At 43.0% G+C, this 24,965-nt stretch overlaps 1 protein-coding gene across 8 annotated transcripts in view; it reads right to left on the reverse strand.

Moving 5' to 3' along the window:
- Positions 1-5,843: 5,843 nt before the first annotated feature.
- The window catches only part of pkz (protein kinase containing Z-DNA binding domains), a 37,235-nt gene continuing 18,113 nt past the window's right edge, over positions 5,844-24,965 (reverse strand). For 3 of the 8 annotated variants that reach the window (XM_036945941.1, XM_036945943.1, XM_036945937.1), the window contains 10 exons: positions 14,605-15,115; positions 12,562-12,609; positions 12,337-12,456; positions 10,799-10,912; positions 10,539-10,691; positions 10,256-10,433; positions 9,998-10,138; positions 9,690-9,791; positions 8,190-8,273; positions 5,844-8,089 (listed from right to left, as the gene is read on the reverse strand). In XM_036945941.1, the coding sequence (XP_036801836.1) occupies positions 7,964-8,089; positions 8,190-8,273; positions 9,690-9,791; positions 9,998-10,138; positions 10,256-10,433; positions 10,539-10,691; positions 10,799-10,912; positions 12,337-12,456; positions 12,562-12,609; positions 14,605-15,115 (1,577 nt within the window). In that variant the 3' untranslated portion in view covers positions 5,844-7,963. Of the gene's footprint in view, positions 8,090-8,189; positions 8,274-9,689; positions 9,792-9,997; positions 10,139-10,255; positions 10,434-10,538; positions 10,692-10,798; positions 10,913-12,336; positions 12,457-12,561; positions 12,610-14,604; positions 15,116-15,954; positions 16,474-16,508; positions 17,009-24,965 lie in introns of those variants that run through there. The other 5 variants (XM_036945945.1, XM_036945944.1, XM_036945938.1 and 2 more) reach the window with 5 other exon arrangements.

Consider the following 24,965-nt stretch of genomic DNA (forward strand, 5'->3'; position numbering starts at 1 on the left):
CTATGGAGAGGTACATCCAGGATTCTCTGGCTGCAGGGCTTATAAAACCATCTTCCTCCCCGGTGGGTGCTGGGTTTTTCTTTGTGAAGAAGGATGGGTCACTGAGGCCGTGCATAGACTTCCGTGGGCTGAATATTATCACAGTGAAAGAACAAGTGAATTTAAGTATGCTCTCTAATTCTCTCTTTCTCTCTTTCTCTGAGGACCTGAGCCCTAGGACCATGCCTCAGGACTACCTGACATGATGACTCCTTGCTGTCCCCAGTCCACCTGGCCGTGCTGCTGCTCCAGTTTCAACTGTTCTGCCTTATTATTATTGGACCATGCTGGTCATTTATGAACATTTGAACATCTTGGCCATGTTCTGTTATAATCTCCACCCGGCACAGCCAGAAGAGGACTGGCCACCCCACATAGCCTGGTTCCTCTCTAGGTTTGTTCCTAGGTTTTGGCCTTTCTAGGGAGTTTTTCCTATCCACCGTGCTTCTACACCTGCATTGCTTGCTGTTTGGGGTTTTAGGCTGGGTTTCTGTACAGCACTTTGAGATATCAGCTGATGTACGAAGGGCTATATAAATACATTTGATTTGAAGTACCCCTTGCCACTCATCAGCTCTGCTTTTGCCACCCTCCATGGCGCCACTGTGTTTGCCAAACTCGACCTCCGGAATGCCTACCACCTTGTCCGCATAAGAGAGGGGGGCGAGTGGAAGACTGCGTTCAACACACCACTTGGTCACTTTGAGTATTTGGCCTTTTGGTCTTACTAACGCCCCTGCTGTTTTCCAGAACAAGTCAATGACGTGGGTGTGTTTAGACACTTCGTTTTTGTCTATTTAGGGGTGACAGGTGAGGTGGGTTCCTGCGTCAGCGCTTTTGGTGGCCCACCATGGAGAGACTTCCGGCAGTTTGTCTCAGCCTGTTCGATTTGTGCCCGGAACAAAACCTCCAATAAACCCACCTCCGGTCTGCTTCGCCCTCTTCCCATACCCAGTCACCCCTGGTCACACATAGCTCTAGACTTCGTCACTGGTCTTCCCCCATCTAACGGTAACTCCGTCATCCTTAACATTATTGACAGGTATTCCAAAATGGCTCACTTCATTCCCCTCCAAGCGCCCATCCTCCAGGGAGACTGCGGACCTGCTAGTATCCCATGTGTTTCATCTGCATGACATTCCCACTGACATCGTTTCCGACAGAGGACCCCAGTTTACATCCCAGGTATGGAGATCCTTCTGTTCAGCTCTTGGTATCAATGTCAGTCTTTCTTCTGGATATCAACCCCAGACCAACAGCCAGACCGAACGGGCCAACCAAGAGATGGAGACTGCCCTACGCTGCGTGACTTCTGCTAATCTTTCCTCCTGGTGCGCTCAGCTACCCTGGGTTGAATATTCCCACAACACCCTCACCAACGCCTCATCAGGTATGTCACCCTTTGAGTGTGCTCTGGTTGAGGTAGTGATTCCCTCTGTCCATCTGTGCCGTTGTCACCATACCTGGAGTTGGGCTGCCCTTCTTCATGCCTCCGACAGGCCCCAGTCCCAAGCCAATCGTCGCCGGGCCTCAGCTCCAGTCTACACCCCAGGTCAAAGGCTACAGCTCTCATCGAAGGATCAGCCATTGAAGGTGGCATCGAAGAAACTTTCCCCTCGATTCATTGGTCCCTTTGAAATTGACCTTGTCATTAACCCCTAGGCTGTGCGCCTGAAACTCCCAACCTCTCTCAGGATTCATCCTACCTTCCATGTATCCCTGATTAAACCTTTCTGCTCCAGTCCACTGTCTCCTCCTGCAGAAGCTCCTCCACCACCTCGGGTCAACAATGACCATCCTGCCTATCCTGGTATTATCACTGATAGAGGGATCCTGGTATTATCATCACTGATAGAGGGATCCTGATAGAGGGATCCTGGTATTATCATTACTGATAGAGGGATCCTGATATTATCATTACTGATAGAGGGATCCTGATGTTATCATTACTGATAGAGGGATCATGGTATTATCATTACTGATAGAGGGATCCTGATATTATCATCACTGATAGAGGGATCCTGATATTATCATCACTGATAGAGGGATCCTGATGTTATCATTACTGATAGAGGGATCCTGATATCATTGCTGATAGAGGGATCCTGATGTTATCATTGCTGATAGAGGGATCCTGATGTTATCATTGCTGATAGAGGGATCCTGATGTTATCATTGCTGATAGAGGGATCCTGATGTTATCATTACTGATAGAGGGATCCTGATATTATCATTACTGATAGAGGGATCCTGATAGAGGGATCCTGGTATTATCATCACTGATAGAGGGATCCTGATATCATACAAATTGTACATCTATATAATCAATTACTCTTTGATTTGTTCTGCACACGTTTGTTGCACTGTTCACATTTCCCTGATTGGTTGTTCCTTGGGACTGTGGTTCTGGGAGTGTTCTGCAGCTGCTTTTCCATGAAGAATAATTATTCTCCCTAGATCACCTTCATGGCTGTCACCAGAGGGAGGGAGAAAACAATTGACGGACATCTATGGTGAGAGGGGTTGTGATCTTTGCTGCCGGGTCTCGACTTCTAGGAAAGCAGTTCAAGAGGCCGGATGGGCTTCGATCGAGAGAGCGAGATAAGGACAGAGAGATACGGACAGAGCGAGAGATGAGAGACAGAGAGAGAGACTGAGAGAGAAATAAGGACAGATAGAGAGAGAAACAGAGAGAGAGAGACAAGGACAGAAAGACAGAGAGAGATAAGGACAGAGAGACTAAGAGAGAGAGACAGAAGGACAGAGAGACAGAGAGAGCGATGAGAGACAGAGAGAGAGATGAGAGATGAGAGACAGAGAGAGAAAGAGATAAGGACAGTGAGACAGAGATAGATAAGGACAGAGAGACTAGGACAGAAAGACAGAGAGAGAGATAAGGACAGAGAGACTAGGACAGAAAGACAGAGAGAGAGATAAGGACAGAGAGACTAAGAGAGAGAGACAGAGAAGGACAGAGAGACAGAGAGAGAGATGAGAGACTGAGAGAGCGAGATGAGAGAGAGAGATGAGAGAGAGGTGAGAGATGAGAGACAGAGAGAGAGATAAGGACAGTGAGACAGAGAGAGAGACAGAAGGACAGAGAGACAGAGAGAGCGATGAGAGACAGAGAGAGAGATGAGAGAGAGAGGTGAGAGATGAGAGACAGAGAGAGAAAGAGATAAGGACAGTGAGACAGAGATAGATAAGGACAGAGAGACATGTCTGCATGTGTGTGTTTCTGTTGCTCATTAGAAAAATTAGATTTCAGTCTTGGATACATCATTCTAGAATACGAGCTCCAGAAACCCTCCAACCCAAAAGGCCTGTGGTTTTGATGGTATACTAAACCAAATGATAAAATATACAGACCACAAATTCAAATTGGCTTAAACTCTTCAACATTATCCTCAGCTCTGGCATCTTCACTCATATTTGGAACCAAGGTCTGATCAACCCAATCCACAAAAGAGACAATATTGTTGCCAATAAGTGAAATATGCATCAGCAGTAATCTCTGAAAAATCCTCTGCAGTATCATCAACAGCAGACTCCAACATTTCCTCAGTGAAAACAATGTCCCGAGCAATGTCAAATTGTCTTCTTAGCAAAATACTGTACGACAGACCACGTATATAGACCCTGCACACCTTTTTTGACAAACAAACCAAACAAAACACATTTTCTCATGCTTTGATGACTTAAAAAAGGTTTTTGACTCAATATGTCATAAGGGTCTGCTATATAATTTGATGGAAGCGTTTTTTTTTGGGGGGGGGGGGGGGACATAAGATATTATAAAATCAATGTACACAAACAACAAGTGTCCGGTTCAAAGAGACAGGGATGCAGTTTGAGCCCCACACTCTTCAACATATATATCAATAAGCACTAGAACAGTCTGCAGCACCCGGCCTCATCCTACTGGACTCAGAATTCAAATGTCTACTGTTTGCTGATGATCTGGTGTTTCTGTCCCCAACTAAGGAGGGCCGACAGCAGCACTTAGATCTTCTGCACAGATTATGTCAGACCTGGGCCTTGACAGTGAATCTTAGTAAGACAAAAATAATGGTGTTCCAAAAAAAAGTCCAGTAGCCAAAACAATAAATACAAATTCCATCTAGACACTGTTGCCCTAGAGCACACAAAGAATTACACCTACCTCGGTCTAAACATCAACAACACAGGTAACTTCAACAAGGCTGTGAACGATCTAAGAGAGAAGACGAGAATGGCATCATTAAGTCATCAAAAGGAACATAAAAATCGACATCCCAATTAGAATCTGGCAAAAAAATAGTTCAATCGGTTGTCGAACCCATTGCCCTCTATGGTTGTGAGGTCTGGGGTCCACTGACCAACCAATAAATCACAAAAACAGCCCCAGGATAGCAACACAATTAGACCCAAGCAAATCACGAGAAAACTAAAGTAAAAAGTAATACTTGACGCGTTGGAAAGAATTAACAAAAAAACAGAATGCTATTTAGCCCTAAACAGACAGTACAGAGACGCAGAAAACCTGACCACTGTGACTGCCCCAAAATTAAGGAAAGCTTTGACTATGTACAGACTCAGCATAGCATAGCCTTGCTATTGAGAGAGGCCGCCGTAGGCAGACAAGGCTCTCGAGAAGACAGGCTATGTGCTCACTGCCCACAAAATGAGGTGGAAACTGAGCTGCATTTCCTAACCTCCTGCCCAATGTATGTCCATATTAGAGACACATATTTCCCTCAGATTACACAGACCCACAAAGAATTCCCCCCAAAATCAAATTTTGATAAGCTCCCATATCTACTGGGTGAAATACCACAGTGTGACATCACAGCAGCAAGATGCGTTTCCCCTGAGCCTGCCTGCCGCCCGGTACCGTTGCCCCCCGTCTGGATTACCGACCTCTGCCTTACCCTGACCCTGAGCCTGCCTGCCGCCCGGTACCGTTGCCCCCCGTCTGGATTACCGACCTCTGCCTTACCCTGACCCTGAGCCTGCCTGCCGCCCGGTACCGTTGCCCAACCTCTGGTTACTGACCCCTGCCTTACCCTGAGCCTGCCTGCTGCCCGGTACCGTTGCCCAACCTCTGGTTACTGACCCCTGCCTTACCCTGAGCCTGCCTGCTGCCCGGTACCGTTGCCCAACCTCTGGTTACTGACCCCTGCCTGAGCCTGCCTGCTGCCCGGTACCGTTGCCCAACCTCTGGTAACTGACCCCTGCCTTACCCTGAGCCTGCCTGCTGCCCGGTACCGTTGCCCAACCTCTGGTTACTGACCCCTGCCTTACCCTGAGCCTGCCTGCTGCCCGGTACCGTTGCCCAACCTCTGGTTACTGACCCCTGCCTTACCCTGAGCCTGCCTGCTGCCCGGTACCGTTGCCCAACCTCTGGTTACTGACCCCTGCCTTACCCTGAGCCTGCCTGCCACCCGGTACCGGGGGGGGATATTTGAGGTGTGTCCTTAAAATCATGATCCAAAGTGGTCATTTCAGGCAGCGCTGATAGGAATATTCCAGACAAACCACAAGCTGGTTTTAGCGGTAACGCGGTTGGTTATGGCATGGATTTTGACAGCACAAACGCAGCCAATCCAGCCGTGACACCCACTGCCCATATCTGCATGGAACAAGAGAAGCCGAATGTGCTTTTGCTGCCTGTCTACTTCCTATTTAGAAACATAAAAAAACTTTGTTTTTTTTCTCCTTCCATTTTGTTTTATTTAATGAAAAACCAAAGCCTCCTCTCAACGAAGGCTTTATAAAGTCTGTCAATAAAGGGTTTGGCTCCTGAGACCACTTAGAAATAAATATTAAAATCACCAAAGCTTTATTAAATTAACACCAAGTTTGAGAGGAGTAAATCAACAATTTCCTGCATATTATGCAAGGACATGCATATTTGACCAATCACCCACTTTTTTTTTTGCACAAAACAGTTAAATCATCGCATTATTATTGCATAAAACAGACCCATCACCGCAGTACAAAAAACCTGGGCTCACAATGTCAACCAATCACCGCATGTATCACGTTATCTGGTTGAATCAAGCCACACGTCAACAACTTTCCCCTCGTCAGCGCATTTGTGACAAAATCATTGCATACCGCCATGCAAAATGTCAGAATTCCCGCCGCAAAATCAATCATTTTCCCACAAATATCACCAACAATCCCCGCAAAATCTTGAAGGGACTGCTAAAAGCTCGAGTCATCCGTATCGCGGAGACTGAATTCACGGTAAACGCTACATACGTCTGATCAATTAGAAGCTCTAAGACTCACAGCTGTAATCGTTGCCCAAGGTGCTTCTAAAATCTATTGACTCAGGGCTGTGACTTCTTATGTCAATTAGATATTTCATTTTCAATTTATTAGCAAACATTTCTAGAAACATGTTTTCACTTTGTCATTATGGGGTATTGTGTGTAGATAAAAAAATATATTTAATCCATTTTGAATGCAGGCTGTAACGTCACAGAATATGCTATATGTCAAGGGGTATGAATACTTTCTGAAAACACTGTGACTGCCATACAACAACTAGACCGAGACTGCCCCCATGTGTTACAAACTATACATCTCTTCTAGACATCGAGGTACAGGCTTTATGGTCTTAATAGTATACAGAAAATAACAATATTGGCGTTGGACATTTATTTCATAAGCTGTTTATACAGTATGCGTCTGTAACATTTAATTCAAAATCACGTTAATTAAAAACAACAAAAAAAAAGCACAAGTTGCGTAGTTGTGGAGACTTGCCACATTTGGAAGAAACCATGAGTGCCCATCTCCCTGTAAGAACATTCAATGTTTTCATTTACTTTTAAATAAACTCCATGATTCTGTCAATTCTGCCCTTGTTATTATTAGAAAGTAAAAAAAAAAAAAGTAGAAATGATCACAATAAAATTGACATAATTTCAACTCCGTACATGTTGTGATTACTAACCAGATCAGTCGCTCAATAGAGTCTTTGTTCACAGTCGCTGCTGTCCTTGTCTGTTCCTTACTAACCAATACAGTCTTCGTTCACAGTCTCTGCTGTCCTTGTCTGTTCCTTACTAACCAATACAGTCTTCGTTCACAGTCTCTGCTGTCCTTGTCTGTTCCTTACTAACCAATACAGTCTTCGTTCACAGTCTCTGCTGTCCTTGTCTGTTCCTAGGGCTAAAACTGAGATGGGGAAACAATAATTGTCCCCACAATTCCCCTTCATCCTGGAACATGCTTCAGAAGATTGTAAAGTTAGGGGAGTTAGTGTCCTTGTCTGTTTTTAAGACTCTGATCGACAACACCGTTTGTGACAACTGCAGTTGTTTCTGATCTTCAATTGAATCTTTAATTAACTTGTGAAATTGTCTTTGGTGTGTATTCTGTATTTTTCTGTAATGTTTTATGGACACGCTGCTATTTCCCTGTTTTGACTTCTTGCCAGGTCGCCCTTAAAAATAGTTTTTGTTACTTAAAAATGGGTCTTACCTGGTTAGAAACCTATAATAAGAACACCTTGGGTTCTGCATTAGAAATATGTGGTGGACACAAACATTTTTCCTACACATAATATTAATATTTACCCTCTATTCCGTGTAATCAACTTTTAAAAAGAAACCGTACAGCAGAAACAAAAGTGAAAAGATAAGTGCCAAAATGTTCCTGAGAAATACAGTAGGATACTGTACTGATACTGATCCCCCTCCCAGTTCACTGCTTCAGTTGAGGCATGACATCATCACTATGCGCTCCGTCTTGAAGAGAACGTGTCTTCTATCAAATCAAATGTATTTATATAGTCCTTCTTACATCAGCTGATATCTCAAAGTGCTGTACAGAAACCCAGCCTAAAACCCCAAACAGCAAGCAATGCAGGTGTTCTATGCTGACATCACTGTTTTCCCCAAAACATTTCAAGCCACTACCCTGCAACATTTCATACAGTTTTCTGTTGTAATCCAGTTTGGTTTCCGAGCAGGTTTCTTTTCAGGATCGCAGCAATCTCTTTTGCGTTTTGTCGGTTTGCTGGCGACTCTGACAGCATTTTACTGATGAGTTTATGCTGCGGCAGAAAACACATGGGACAACATGAAGATACTGTGTACTCACTCTAAAACAAGTTGTATAGACAGGCAAAACAGACAGCTGTCACCACTCCTTACCTCGAAGCTAAACTTCTCACGGAAGTCAGAAGGAAATGTCCCTGTCTGCAGGCTCTGGAACACCTGTGATAACATGGGGCAAAACTACAGAGTAAAAAAATGGTGCTTTAGAAGTCAATAGCTTCTATAATATAATAGGTTTCCATCCAATTGGCGACAGCTTCTCATGCGAATATTCTACAATCTGCATAGAAACAGCATTTTCCAACCAGAGATGTTTCCATCAAATGTACTTGTTTCAGATAAAAGGCTGTGATGACGTAGTGATGATAGCGGACGGGGGGGGGGGTTACACGATGATGATAGCGGACAGGGGGGGTTACACGATGATGATAGCGGACAGGGGGGGTTACACGATGATGATAGCGGACAGGGGGGGTTACACAATGATGATAGCGGACAGGGGGGGGTTACACGATGATGATAGCGGACAGGGGGGGTTACACGATGATGATAGCGGACAGGGGGGGTTACACGATGATGATAGCGGACAGGGGGGGTTACACAATGATGATAGCGGACAGGGGGGGTTACACGATGATGATAGCAGACAGGGGGGTTACAACGATGATGATAGCAGACAGGGGGGGTTACACGATGATGATGATAGCGGACAGGGGGGGTTACACGATGATGATAGCGGACAGGGGGGGTTACACGATGATGATGATAGCGGACAGGGGGTGTTACACGATGATGATAGTGGACTGGGGGGGTTACACGATGATGATAGCGGACAGGGGGGGTTACAACGATGATGATAGCAGACAGGGGGGGTTACAACGATGATGATAGCAGACAGGGGGGGTTACAACGATGATGATAGCAGACAGGGGGGGTTACACGATGATAGCAGACAGGGGGGGTTACACGATGATGATAGCGGAGGGGGGCTACACAATGATGATATTGGACAGGGGGGGGGGGTGTTACACGATGATGATAGTGGACTGGGGGGTTACACGATGATGATAGTAGACAGGGGGGGGTTACACGATGATGATAGCAGACAGGGGGGGTTACACAATGATGATAGTAGACAGGGGGGGTTACACGATGATGATAGCAGACAGGGGGGGTTACACAATGATGATAGTGGACAGGGGGGGGGGGGGGTTACACGATGATGATAGCAGACAGGGGGGGTTACACAATGATGATAGTGGACAGGGGGGGGGGGGGTTACACGATGATGATAGTGGACAGGGGGGGTTACACGATGATGATAGTGGACAGTTACACGATTATATGATGATGATAGTAGATGGGGGGGGGGGGTTATATGATGATGATAGTAGATGGGGGGGTTATATGATGATGATAGTGGACCGCAATGATTGTCCAGTGAGAAGATTTTGGGCATGGTTAAAAATGGTCAGAACCAGATGTGAAAGCTACTGGGCGCTGGTTAACCTGACACAGAACCAGATGTGAAAGCTACTGGGCGGTGGTTAACCTGACACAGAACCAGATGTGAAAGCTACTGGGCGGTGTGCTCACCTTGATCTTCTCCGAGACAGTGGACATGTGCCACAGGAGTTCAAACCATATCAGTCCCAGAGAGAATATATCTGTTTTCTCATCATATTTCCCCCCAGTCTTCTGGAAATAAAAAAAGTAATTTGTGGTTTGGGAGAGAATAACTAAATAGGAGTTCTTATGGACCTGACCAGACGTAAAATGTATGCACCCATGACTAAATCGCTTTGGATTAAAGCATCTGCCGAATGGCATATATTATGGCTAGACCAAGGATCAATTTGTTGAGCTGAAAATATTATTCTTTGGCAAAACAAAAACTCCATTACCTGCTCAGGGCTCATGTAAAATGGTGTTCCTTTGTTGACAGTCCTGTACATTGATGCTCCACTCAGATTGGTGATCGCGGTCACAAGACCAAAGTCTCCGATCTTCACCATGCCATCACTTCCAAACAATATGTTCTCTGGCTAAAAAAAAAAAAAAAGGTATCACATTTATTAGGCGTCATTTCTCCATAAAATGTCATAAATAATGTGGTTAAACTTGGCATCTGAAAACACAGGGAGACAGATTCTCACAAGTACCTTTAAGTCTCTGTGAATAAGTCCTTCAGAGTGGATGTATTCCACTCCACAAACTATTTGCTGAAATATTCCATGTGCCTTGTCCTTCGTTCGAACATTATTTATGCTAATCCAGTCCTTCAGCGTCCCTCCCTCACAGAACTCCATCTGAATGAACAAACAAGGCAAGTCTCCGTTTCTGAAATAAAATAAAAACAGACAAATACAGAAGTCAAGAAACTTTCTCCGGGACATTCTGTCAACTGAATTGATAAATGAACGCAGAACGGTAAAAGTGATTCACCTTGAGCTGGAATCGGTCATCGAGTGGTTTGCTTGGTCTTCGCTGGCTGCTTCAGAAAGGTCTAAATCTGATTGCTTTGTTACATGTGTAGATCCATCTCCCTGGTCTGAATAATTGTCAGAGTCTTCTGAGATTTTAGACTGGACCGACGACCTAAGAGTTGAACACAATAATACGCTCCAGAATTTAACATTTTTGATGATCACAAATTAACTCATCTAAATGGCAAAATTAGACTTAATAATACTGTCTTTACTAACTCTGTGCTGTAGCCCCCATCGACCCAATTGGCATCCTCAGGCCAAGTCGTATAGTAGCGTACAATGTTAGAATGGGCCAAGGTAGCCAGTGCTTTCACTTCACGATTTGCTTCTCTGTAAGAGAAAGGATCATAATTACAACATGTAAATGAACAGCTGATAGTTGCTAATGAGCATCAACTATAGCATACAGAAGACACACAACAAGGTAAGAGGGATGGATACACACTATTCACGTTTAGGGGGAACAGAATGGGGACAGTAATGTCTTAGCCAATGACTGTATATATGAATGGACAAAGCCATTGATCACGTGACACCATTCATTCCTATGTGAAGACTCAATGAAGCCAAATCCGTGTTTGAATACCCATATTAACATACTCTATTTTTTTAAAGCTATGAATGATGGGAATAATCAAGACAATAAACGTTGGGTAGTTAGATAGTCAAGTCAATAAACGTTGGGTAGTCAGATAGACTATAGTTAATACACTGTCAAGTTTGATGCATAACTACTAACGTTAGGTAGTTAGCTAACATACCGGCACATACTGCTGCAATGATATGCTATGTGGTTCGTAAGGACAGCGTAGCTAACAAATTGTCAGCCAACATAACGTGTAACTTATTTGAAAAGTAATTAATTTATTACATTGCTCAACATTTTCTTAACGTGTGTCATAATTAGTTAAAGCAAAGGATTTGTATCGGCTCTCGTTGTACTTCGGCTGCATATTTTCCGCCATTTTCTCCAAATCTGAAAACGATGTGAAGCCACGACCCTTTCCTGAAGAATGGCATTATGGGCCCTAAAGTACAGAAATAGTGTCCCCTGCTTGTATACTTCATATTTTGGCGAATTTAGTAACTTTTGGCATACTCAATACATTCATACTATGACCAATAAGCATACTATATACTCAATTCACATCACAAATAGAACAGTTAGTATGAGTATTTGAACACAGCTCATATGAAAACATGGCATCTCGCGGAAACATAACATGCAGATTGAGCTACTCCTGGAAGTGACGTTGCAGGCTGGCTCAGTGCTGCCCCCTCTCATTGAGTAACTCATGTTGAAGGCCGACCGGGGTACTGCAGGCTGCCATTAGACATAACATGCAGGCTGGCTCAGTGCTGCCCCCTCTCATTGAGTAACTCATGTTGAAGGCCGACCGGGGTACTGCAGGCTGCCATTAGACATAACATGCAGGCTGGCTCAGTGCTGCCCCCTCTCATTGAGTAACTCATGTTGAAGGCCGACCGGGGTACTGCAGGCTGCCATTAGCAACTAAACTATCCATATAACTTCTTCTGTGTGTGATTTTAAAATAAATCGGTTCAAGGACATCTGGTGTATTAGAAGCAACTATTGGTAAATATAATTGTCTTTGATTTATGTTTTTTCAATAGATAGATTATCCATTTGATTTGACTATAACGGAGAGCCTGTTTTCCTGCTGCAGTACCATGGTCGGCCTTGAACTTCGTGGCTTCAATGAGAGGGGGCCGTCGTTCTCCTCTGGTCTTACCCCATATTCTGCACAATCTTCACAGCGTACGTTTTTCCATCCAATTTGTGTTGGGCTTTAGTGACACACCCAAAGCCTCCTGCACCCAGAACACTCAATAATTTGAAATCTTTGGAAAACCTGAAATCAAAACATAATTCATAATTTTTTTCCATTTCTTCACAGGCGAAGAAATTGGTCAGGTTGGTTACCTAGGAACAGTTTGATTAATAAAGAGTAGTCTACCTGGAGCTTTCAGTCAGTCTGATGGAAATATCTTGATCATAACTGGAACTGGAGAGAGGGAGAGACAGAGAACACTTTCTAAGTCACCTGGCCCAAATATATACAGTGCTGTGCGAAAGTATTCGGCCCCCTTGAACTTTGCGACCTTTTGCCACATTTCAGGCTTCAAACATAAAGATATAAAACTGTATTTGTTTGTGAAGAATCAACAAGTGGGACACAATCATGAAGTGGACAGACAATTATTGGATATTTCAAACTTTTTTAACAAATAAAAAACTGAAAAATTGGGCGTGCAAAATTATTCAACCCCTTTACTTTCAGTGCAGCAAACTCTCTCCAGAAGTTCCGTGAGGATCTCTGAATGATCCAATGTTGACCTAAATTACTAATGATGATAAATACAATCCACCTGTGTGTAATCAAGTCTCCGTATAATTGCACCTGCACTGTGATAGTCTCAGAGGTCCGTCAAAAGCGCAGAGAGCTTCATGAATTACAAGGAACACACCAGGCAGGTCCGAGATACTGTTGTGAAGAAGTTTAAAGCCGGATTTGGATACAAAAAGATTTCCCAAGCTTTAAACATCCCAAGGAGAACTGTGCAAGCGATAATATTGAAATGGAAGGAGTATCAGACCACTGCAAATCTACCAAGACCTGGCCGTCCCTCTAAACTTTCAGCTCATACAAGGAGAAGACTGATCAGAGATGCAGCCAAGAGGCCCATGATCACTCTGGATGAACTGCAGAGATCTACAGCTGAGGTGGGAGACTCTGTCCATAGGACAACAATCAGTCGTATATTGCACAAATCTGGCCTTTATGGAAGAGTGGCAAGAAGAAAGCCATTTCTTAAAGATATCCATAAAAAGTGTTGTTTAAAGTTTGCCACAAGCCACCTGGGAGACACACCAAACATGTGGAAGAAGGTGCTCTGGTCAGATGAAACCAAAATTGAACTTTTTGGCAACAATGCAAAACGTTATGTTTGGCGTAAAAGCAACACAGCTGAACACACCATCCCCACTGTCAAACACGGTGGTGGCAGCATCATGGTTTGGGCCTGCTTTTCTTCAGTAGGGACAGGGAAGATGGTTAAAATTGATGGGAAGATGGATGGAGCCAAATACAGGACCATTCTGGAAGAAAACCTGATGGAGTCTGCAAAAGACCTGAGACTGGGACGGAGATTTGTCTTCCAACAAGACAATGATCCAAAACATAAAGCAAAATCTACAATGGAATGGTTGAAAAATAAACATATCCAGGTGTTAGAATGGCCAAGTCAAAGTCCAGACCTGAATCCAATCGAGAATCTGTGGAAAGAACTGAAAACTGCTGTTCACAAATGCTCTCCATCCAACCTCACTGAGCTCGAGCTGTTTTGCAAGGAGGAATGGGAAAAAAATTCAGTCTCTCGATGTGCAAAACTGATAGAGACACACCCCAAGCGACTTACAGCTGTAATCGCAGCAAAAGGTGGCGCTACAAAGTATTAACTTAAGGGGGCTGAATAATTTTGCACGCCCAATTTTTCAGTTTTTGATTTGTTAAAAAAAATTGAAATATCCAATAAATGTCGTTCCACTTCATGATTGTGTCCCACTTGTTGTTGATTCTTCACAAAAAAATACAGTTTTATATCTTTATGTTTGAAGCCTGAAATGTGGCAAAAGGTCGCAAAGTTCAAGGGGGCCGAATACTTTCGCAAGGCACTGTATATATAAATTAGAAACTCCTTCCCCAAATTCAAAATTAAACGTTTTACATTCTAACAAAGAGAAACTTTATAATTTTTGGGGAAAGGTCTGATGTTAGCAGCACAGTATGTCACAGCTTACCACTAACTAAGGGAGGAAACATCATGTACTATTTCATATATTAAAGTAATAGAATATATAAGTACCTGCAGTCATTTACTATGTTGTTTGTGAAATTGGATACTGAATGTTGAACATTATTACATTTCTGTGTTGGATATCTTTTAGTTTCATTTGTTATATATATTTTTCCCTATGTGTGCCACATTCACAGACTTACCTGTGGTATTCAATAAGCTCTCCTCCACAGCTTGCTTCATCCTTCATTTTCCACATTTTCTCTCCCAATTTTTCTGCCTTGCCGCTACTTTGCAGGTCATACAGATTCTTATTCACACATTTTCGTGATTGGCCCAATTCTCTGGCAATTTCTTGCACACTCATCCCTCTTCCATCACTCTTTGACGTCAGCACCCTCCTCAGTTCTTCCTCTGTGATGCCAGGGGTCTCAGAAGGACTAGGCACCCGATCTGACTCTGGAACACTCACAGAGACTGACGCCGCCCCTGGTTTCTCCACAGACCAGACTGGTGGTTTGTCTGGTGTTGCATGAAGAAGTCCAGCTCTGTTTAAAGTGTACAGGACACTGTTTACATCCTTGGCCTTCTTCAGTCCAACAGCCTTAGCTATCTGGAGGGCAGAGAATCCTTGTTTCTTCACCTTTAAAAAGGTATATATTCTCTCCTTCAAGGCCGACTGGTCTCCTTGCTGGTTGTCGCAGGACATAGTCACTAGAATGTTGAAGCATGGGAGTAAAAGGAAACATGACAGACTTTAGCCAGTTGATGTTCAGTGTAAAAGTTACAATTATGAAATCATTGTCATATACTGTTGGAAGTTATCCTGTTGGAACCAGCCTGATTGCTGCGTCAACTTAAGGGATACTTAGAGATTTTGGCAATGAAGCCCTTTATCTACTTCCCCAGAGTCTGGTGAACTCATGGTTACCATTTTTATGATTCTGCATCCAGTATGAAGGACGTTATAGGTAGTTTCACAAGCTGATGCTAACTAGCGTTAGCGCAAAGACTGGAAGTCTATAGTATCTACTAGCAAGCTAGAAGTTACCATATACAACCAGTCATTGCGCTAACGCTAGTTAGCAACTTCTTCCAAACTGCACACAGATATACAAATGATATCTACGAGTTCATCTGACTCAAAGGAAGTAGATAAAGGGCTTCATTGCCAAAATCCTGAATGAAATAGAATGTTGAACGCAGCAATCAGGCTGGTTCCACCAATCAGTATGTTGGAAACCTCTGAGCATAAAGAACACAGTTCATGCTTTTCAACCAGAAATAATACAAACTGCTGAAAAGCAGCTATTCGTTTTAAAAGGTTATTACTAATACAGATATATACAGTTAAATGTATTTATTAATGTAATCAGTGTGAAACATGATGAATACTTGAGCAGTATTTCTAAAATGGTCTCATAACTAACATATAGTTGCCTATACCTATATGATCCCTCATGGTCACCTGGTAAGTTCGTATTTCATATGAATAAACAGATTTGAAATTTACATTTATAGAAGTACTAGGTCTATGTCGGATTTCGTCTTACCTTCCAGGTGACGAGGTAGATGACTCGCAAGTGTTTTCTCTAGATGGGATCCAGCTTTTGTCAATTCAGGTCAAAAGCATTTATTTATTTTTGCATTTTAGCGAACCCTTTCCTAATATTTTCCTAATTCTCCTAACCTGTCACTCCTAACCTGCTGCGTCAATTCTCCTAAACCTGCTTCAAAAAGTCAATTCTGACAAAAACGGAACCAGTCTAGCCATTACCCTTCTTTTGTAGTTCTACAACCCGGAAATGAGTTACGTCTGATTCGTTCAGCCATCCCTATGGCGAAAATTAATGTGGAGAGAATAGGGTTTAGGAATAAACGCCGAAAATAAGGTCCGAGGTTAACACAGGTTTTGGAGATTTTATACTTATTTTTTTATATGAGATAATAGGAGTCAGCTAACATGACCTTTATGAATTATGAAGCCTTTATGTGCTTTTAAAAAAATAATATAAATTCTTCAAAAGTCACAAAAAAATACGTTAATTGATGATTATTCCACAGAGCAAAACGTATAAAATCTTTTAAGCCTGTGTTTAACACATACCCAACTTATTTTCGTCGTTTATCCAAAAACGCCATTCATTTTCTCCATAAGATCTGTCCAAAGAACCATGCCGGAGTTAGTGCCTACAAAAATACGTCATTACTATTTCTCTGTAGTGTCCTGTAGACAATTTCGTTTTCGATTTGCCTGAAAACAGTACTGAAACTGATGTGTCAGCCTGTGATTCGCCTGAACAGCTGATAGTGGTCGCTATAGACCATACAAATAATTGCAAGTAAGCGCCACCTAGCGGCTGTTCAGGCTACCTGTTACTCAGCCAAGATGTCTGTCAATTATTGAAAACGATTCTAGTTTTATTTTAGGCAAATGTCCACCGTTATTACTTAGGTTTTATGTCTATTTTGAGTGAAATGAAATGCCTGACTAACACATGTCTTCTTATCAAACAGGGCTACCTGCTTTTCACAATACCCCAAATCCAGAACACATACAGTATTATATAGAGCTGTTATTACATCAAACTCCGTTCCATCTCATATTGCTCAAATGAACAGCAAACCTGGTTTCAAAGAAAGTCTGTATCATCTCATGTTTCATGTGGACCCCATGAAGAGTAACTGCTGCTTTCACAACAGCTAATGGGGATCCTAATAAAATACCAATATGTATTCAGTTCATGAGATATATTTCTCAAAGCCCATCTAAATCAACAGTATAAGTCTGAAACATTCATAACATTCCTGTCCATTTAAGAAAAGCACATCATGTATTACTTCCTGTTAATCTGCTTTATCTATCTATACCCATAGTTGTTAATAACTTCATGTTGCATATTGGTTTTGTGGAATGATGTTCAGTTCAGTATCTTTATGCCTCATACAGTAGCCTACATAACATACCGTAGCTTACAGTACATAACATACCGTAGCCTACATAACATACCGTAGCTTACACAACATACCGTAGCTTACAGTACATAACATACAGTAGCCTACATAACATACCGTAGCTTACAGTACATAACACACATAGCCCACCCAATTTACCTACCTCATCCCCATACTGTTTTTATTTATTTACTTTTCTGCTCTTTTGCACACCAGTATCTCTACCTGCACATGACCATCTGATCATTTATCACTCCAGTGTTAATCTGCTAAATTGTAATTATTCGCTCTTATGGCCTATTTATTGCCGACCTCATTGCTTTTGCACACACTGCATATAGATTCTTTTTTTTCTACTATGTTATTGACTTGTTAATTGTTTACTCCATGTGTAACTCTGTGTTGTTGTCTGTTCACACTGCTTTGCTTTATCTTGGCCAGGTCGCAGTTGTAAATGAGAACTTGTTCTCAACTAGCCTACCTGGTTAAATAAAGGTGATTTTTATTTTATTTAAAATACCGTAGCCTACATAACATACCGTAGCCTACAGTACATACCGTAGTCTACATAACATACCGTAGCCTACAGTACATAACATACAGTACATGGTGTATAGTATCAACATCAAGGACCAGGTACTCTTGGTAAACTAAAGCAATGGTTTCAACATGGGACTTGTACCCTTATAGTATGTCAACTGTTTCTTCATGGATAGACAGGATCCTGCATTCATGACAAGTAGGAAACTACATTCAAATGAATGTAAGTTATTAACATAGAGCTTCCTATTGGTTGATTCAGATTCTATCAAGTGGGAAACTACATTCAAATGAATGTAAGTTATTAACATAGAGCTTCCTATTGGTTGAATCGGATACTATCAAGTAGGAAACTACATTCAAATGAATGTAAGTTATTAACATAGAGCTTCCTATTGGTTGATTCAGATTCTATCAAGTGGGAAACTACAGTCAAATGAATGTAAGTTATTAACGTAGAGCTTCCTATTGGTTGATTCGGATACTATCAAGTGGGGAATCTCAGCTATGATCTAAACAGAAAACTGTAATGTCAAAGAGGAAGAATTCAAAAAATATATATTTTAAATAATGATTAGATAAGTATTCAACCCCCTGAGTCAATACATTAGAATCACCTTTGGCAGCGATTACAGCTGTGAGTCTTTCTGGGTAAGTCTGGGTAAGTCTCTAAGAGTGATTACAGCTGTGAGTCTCTAAGAGCTTTGCACACCTGGATTGTAAAATATCTGCCCATTATTATTTTTTAAAAATTCTTCAAGCTCTGTCAACTTGGTTATTATGTGACTTGTTAATTAAGCAAATGATTACTCCTGAACTTATTTAGGCTCGTCGTAACGAAGGGGTTGCCACAACATTCATACATACACCTGGCATAGCATCGCATAACACATGAAAGGCTGCTCGTGATTGAGACGGGATGCTTGAACAGAATAATGCTTCATAATGATCTCTTCACAGCCTAGAACATTCATAACATGACTACATAGGCTAATTGAGTCAGCAACATGCAACTGGACTTTAAACTAAACAATAGGCTCAACATCATTGACAGGTCAACTTAACTTGCCATTATGAATAGAATGCCGGACATTGGAGAAATGGCCGAACAATATTTTTGTCAGCCCATAGAATACATGTGCCTGACCAGGTTCTCACTCATATGGCGCTCCACGCTAGGGGTTACCAGTAGGGTCCAGGACAACGGCAGAGTGGATCCTGCGATTGACATACTAAAAAACGCAAGTGGTAATACCAAGTCAGTATGTCAAAATGTCCTCAAACATAACATATTCAAGTGTAGTACTGTCCAATCTCTCACTAAACGGTCCATCTTGTGCAGCTTACCAAGAGTATCCAGTGGTAGTTTGTCACGTTGCAAGCGTCAATCCAGCAACTGTGCTGCTTCCAGACTGGTGTACAGGAAGAGGAATGAAGATACCTTTATATATATATATGTGTGGCAGGCCATCTTTTGTCCGGAAGGTTGCAGCTCTCCACATATTGACCCTCTAGACTCTTATTTTGAACCATGACACAAAAACAACTCTGCGGACAAGCATTTACCTTTGACCTTTGTGTTCTTGCGCATCACCACCTTATCCACATGCAGGATAATTCCTGCCACAAAGTCATCCTCAATAAAAACATCCCCCTCCACTTGAAGGTCAACCCTCCTCAGTTGGAGGTAGAAGTCAATGACCTAAACCAGAATGGTATATAATTGGTCCAAGTTGACATGATGCCCAGGCATTACAGTCAGCCCAGGCAACAACTCTAATTCTAACTAATACCAACAGCACGCATGGAAACGTCATCCAATTCAACCATAACATACCTTCCCCCATTAAGCCACTCATTGGGCTTCAACGTAAGGAAGTCATGGAGGTGCAGGATGGCAACGGATCCCTCCAACAAAATCCTTGCGGTTGGCCTTGTCCACTCCATGCGACGACACTGCCCACAGTTTCTTAACCGATGGGCAGAAAAATGGTGTCCAAACTGCCTGACTGTACAGATGTGATCAACATGCAGAATGTAACCAAATCAGTCACGTTCCACGTACTCTATTCTCCAATTCGTCATACTGCTGGGGTGTTTCTCAGACAGAGACTATTGAATAAATGGTGAGAGTTCAGGTTCGTTGGACATGTTGGCTGGTCCTTTGCATGGGGTGTTCCTCAGACAGAGACTATTGAATAAATGGTGAGAGTTCAGGTTCGTTGGACATGTTGGCTGGTCCTTTGCATGGGGTGATGTACGTTTCCTTTAACAATCAGTCTTCCAGATAGATGACACCTTGGGATAAAACTCTTTAGTAAAAAAAACGCAATTGCAGACTGAGATTCACATATAGAGTACCTCAGTAGTCTAAAGTAAAGATCTGTGTGGCGAAACAGGAGACGACACTCTTTATACAATCATATCTTAACACTGTTGCATCTGATTAGATACAAAGCATCTAAGATGAGTAAAACATTGTCTAGACTGTGGTTTCTCTCTCTACTATCTCAGCCTTGAGCCTGTGTGACTATCAGCAGGTGCAGACAATTCTCAGCCTGAGAACTGAAGCAGTACATCTCCATTCACCCAGTACTATTCCATCATTGCAAGCATACAAAGGTTATCACATATACTCAGTAATCATGGCATTGGTGGCTCACTTATGGCCAGAGCGTTTTGGCGGCCATCTGCTCATTGGTGGCTCACTTATGGCCAGAGCGTTTTGGCGGCCATCTGCTCATTGGTGGCTCACTTATGGCCAGAGCGTTTTGGCGGCCATCTGCTCATTGGTGGCTCACTTATAGCCAGAGCGTTTTGGCGGCCATCTGCTCATTGGTGGCTCACTTATGGCCAGAGCGTTTTGCGCCCAGATGCCTTGTTCTTAGCTTTATTGGCATAGGACTGTCCACACTTCCACCAATGGCCAGTACAGCTGCCTCTGGGCACTGTCCGATGCAGAGCAGGAGCACATCTCCGTTGGCAACAGAGTAAAGATGTGCTGCTTGTCTGAGAAACCCTGGTAGAGGAACGACTGGGTGATTCGTCTTTTTACCACAATCCTCCTGGCCAAGGCCTCCGCTCCAGTTTCTGCCATGTCTTCCTCTTCCTGTGCCACACAGGACTGGATGCCTTCAGCAAAGGACACCATGTCTTCCTCTTCCTGTGCCACACAGGACTTGATCCCTTCAGCAAAGGACACCATGTCTTCCTCTTCCTGTGCCACACAGGACTGGATGCCTTCAGCAAAGGACACCATGTCTTCCTCCGACATGTGGTAAGGGAAACCGGTGGTGGGCATTCACCTGGAAAATTGCTCATGTTACTCAGGAGTCAGGTGGGAAATCCCTAGGTTAGTAGACCCTGCAGCACCTCCCTCAAGGCATTGGTTTGTAGTCGGTAGAGTAGATTAACCAATTTATCTACTCCGACCTTCTTCCATCCAACCAATTTATCTACTCCGACCTTCTTCCATCCAACCAATTTACCTACTCCGACCTTCTTCCATCCAACCAATTTACCTACTCTGACCTTCTTCCATTCAACCAATGCCTTTTATTTTTATTTATTTAAACTAGGCAAGCCAGTTAAGAACAAATTCTTATTTACAATGACGGCCTACAACGGCCAAACCCGGACGACGCTGGGCCAATTGTGCGCCACCCTATGGGACTCTTAATCACATCCGGATGTGATTCAGCCTGGATTCGAACCAGGGACTGTAGTGAGATGCAGTACCTTAGAGCGCTGCACCAGTCGGTAGCAGTTGCGCCACACGAGGACAACATTGAAGCTCTCTGAGCAGATGTTTGTAATTCCGTCTGACTGGATGCCCAAGCTGTTTAGCACACATTGTGCACTCGTCCATGGCGTCGGAGAGCGACTCGAAATCAGGGCTCCGGTGGACACACTCTCTCCAGTGTGCATTCGTTGTCACTCCTTGACTACGAGGCCAAGAGCTCTTGGATTGCCTGCTGCTAATCGGTCACCCTCTGACCACATCTTGTGCTTCACATTTTTCCAGATGTGGTTCCAGCTAATGACAATCCTGGCTTGCGGCAACACAGACTCACAACCCAACACAACCCTCAATAGCCACAGAAGATGTTGATAGTTGGAGAAGGAGTGAAAGGATGGTGTGAAAGAACAGTTTAAAGAATGCCAGAAGGACAGGTGCCTCTTGAAAAGCTACATGACAGAAAACAAGGGGGTGAAATATAAAATTTGCCCAGGTCAAACGTAGTGCTCCTTGGTGTTTGATTTTAATGGCTGCCTCTTCAACCATTTCTGGTTCTGCCACCACCAGAAGGGTTGCAGGTCCAGTCTCCATATGGGTGACAAATCTGGGAAGAATGTCACCCATCATATGCGTTGGCACTAACTCGCACCCTTTCAAAACAGTCACGTCCCTTGCTCGACGAAATGTGTTCTTCCCTTGTGACAAGTTGCGAGGTTGGTACACTGGCATGAAGGATGCATTTAGGGGTGGTGGTGGGTCATTGGTCATGAGTATACTTTGCCAGGTGTTCAGTCATTCACCTGGACATTTCATCTATAAATGGGGGAGCGGATCAGATGAAATCCCTTGCTTGCTGATGTTGGCACGGGGGTCGGGAGACAGCGGAATTGCTCTATAATGCAAAACTTACACGGTGGGCTGCAAGCATAATCAACATAAGCAGTAGCTAGGGGGGCCCCCAACCATTATCATTAGTTATTAACATAAGCAGTAGCTAGGGGGGCCCCCAACCATTATTATCATTAGTTATTAACATAAGCAGTAGCTAGGGGGGCCCCCAACCATTATTATCATTAGTTATTAACATAAGCAGTAGCTAGGGGGCCCCAACCATTATTATCATTAGTTATTAACATAAGCAGTAGCTAGGGGGCCCCCAACCATTATTATCATTAGTTATTAACATAAGCAGTAGCTAGGGGGCCCCCAACCATTATTATCATTAGTTATTAACATAAGCAGTAGCTAGGGGGCCCCCAACCATTATTATCATTAGTTATTAACATAAGCAGTAGCTAGGGGGCCCCCAACCATTATTATCATTAGTTATTAACATAAGCAGTAGCTAGGGGGGCCCCCAACCATTATTATCATTAGTTATTAACATAAGCAGTAGCTAGGGGGGCCCCCAACCATTATTATCATTAGTTATTAACAAAAGCAGTAGCTAGGGGGGCCCCAACCATTATTATCATTAGTTATTAACATAAGCAGTAGCTAGGGGGCCCCCAACCATTATTATCATTAGTTATTAACATAAGCAGTAGCTAGGGGGCCCCCAACCATTATTATCATTAGTTATTAACATAAGCAGTAGCTAGGGGGCCCCCAACCATTATTATCATTAGTTATTAACATAAGCAGTAGCTAGGGGGCCCCCAACCATTATTATCATTAGTTATTAACATAAGCAGTAGCTAGGGGGCCCCCAACCATTATCACTAGTTATTAACATAAGCAGTAGCTAGGGGGGCCCCAACCATTATTATCATTAGTTATTAACATAAGCAGTAGCTAGGGGGCCCCCAACCATTATTATCATTAGTTATTAACATAAGCAGTAGCTAGGGGGCCCCCAACCATTATTATCATTAGTTATTAACATAAGCAGTAGCTAGGGGGCCCCCAACCATTATCACTAGTTATTAACATAAGCAGTAGCTAGGGGGCCCCCAACCATTATTATCATTAGTTATTAACATAAGCAGTAGCTAGGGGGCCCCCAACCATTATTATCATTAGTTATTAACATAAGCAGTAGCTAGGGGGCCCCCAACCATTATTATCATTAGTTATTAACATAAGCAGTAGCTAGGGGGCCCCCAACCATTATTATCATTAGTTATTAACATAAGCAGTAGCTAGGGGGCCCCCAACCATTATCACTAGTTATTAACATAAGCAGTAGCTAGGGGGGCCCCAACCATTATTATCATTAGTTATTAACATAAGCAGTAGCTAGGGGGCCCCCAACCATTATTATCATTAGTTATTAACATAAGCAGTAGCTAGGGGGCCCCCAACCATTATTATCATTAGTTATTAACATAAGCAGTAGCTAGGGGGCCCCCAACCATTATCACTAGTTATTAACATAAGCAGTAGCTAGGGGGCCCCCAACCATTATTATCATTAGTTATTAACATAAGCAGTAGCTAGGGGGCCCCCAACCATTATTATCATTAGTTATTAACATAAGCAGTAGCTAGGGGGCCCCCAACCATTATCATTAGTTATTAACATAAGCAGTAGCTAGGGGGGCCCCAACCATTATTATCATTAGTTATTAACATAAGCAGTAGCTAGGGGGGCCCCAACCATTATCATTAGTTATTAACATAAGCAGTAGCTAGGGGGGCCCCAACCATTATTATCATTAGTTATTAACATAAGCAGTAGCTAGGGGGCCCCCGACCATTATTATCATTAGTTATTAACATAAGCAGTAGCTAGGGGGGCCCCAACCATTATTATCATTAGTTATTAACATAAGCAGTAGCTAGGGGGGCCCCCAACCATTATTATCATTAGTTATTAACATAAGCAGTAGCTAGGGGGCCCCCGACCATTATTATCATTAGTTATTAACATAAGCAGTAGCTAGGGGGCCCCCGACCATTATCATTAGTTATTAACATAAGCAGTAGCTAGGGGGCCCCCAACCATTATTATCATTAGTTATTAACATAAGCAGTAGCTAGGGGGGCCCCCACCATTATTATCATTAGTCATTAACATACGCAGTAGCTAGGGGGCCCCCAACCATTATTATCATTAGTTATTAACATAAGCAGTAGCTAGGGGGGCCACCAACCATTATTATCATTAGTCATTAACATACGCAGTAGCTAGGGGGCCCCCAACCATTATTATCATTAGTTATTAACATAAGCAGTAGCTAGGGGGCCCCCGACCATTATTATCATTAGTTATTAACATACAATTTGCCCAGGTCAAACATGGTGCTCCTTGGTGTTTGATTTTAATGACTGCCTCTTCAACCATTTCTGGTTCTGCCACCACCAGAAGAGTTGCAGGTCCAGACTGGGT

The sequence above is a fragment of the Oncorhynchus mykiss genome, chromosome 16 (genome assembly GCF_013265735.2).
Source record: "Oncorhynchus mykiss isolate Arlee chromosome 16, USDA_OmykA_1.1, whole genome shotgun sequence".
Taxonomy (NCBI): domain Eukaryota; kingdom Metazoa; phylum Chordata; class Actinopteri; order Salmoniformes; family Salmonidae; genus Oncorhynchus; species Oncorhynchus mykiss.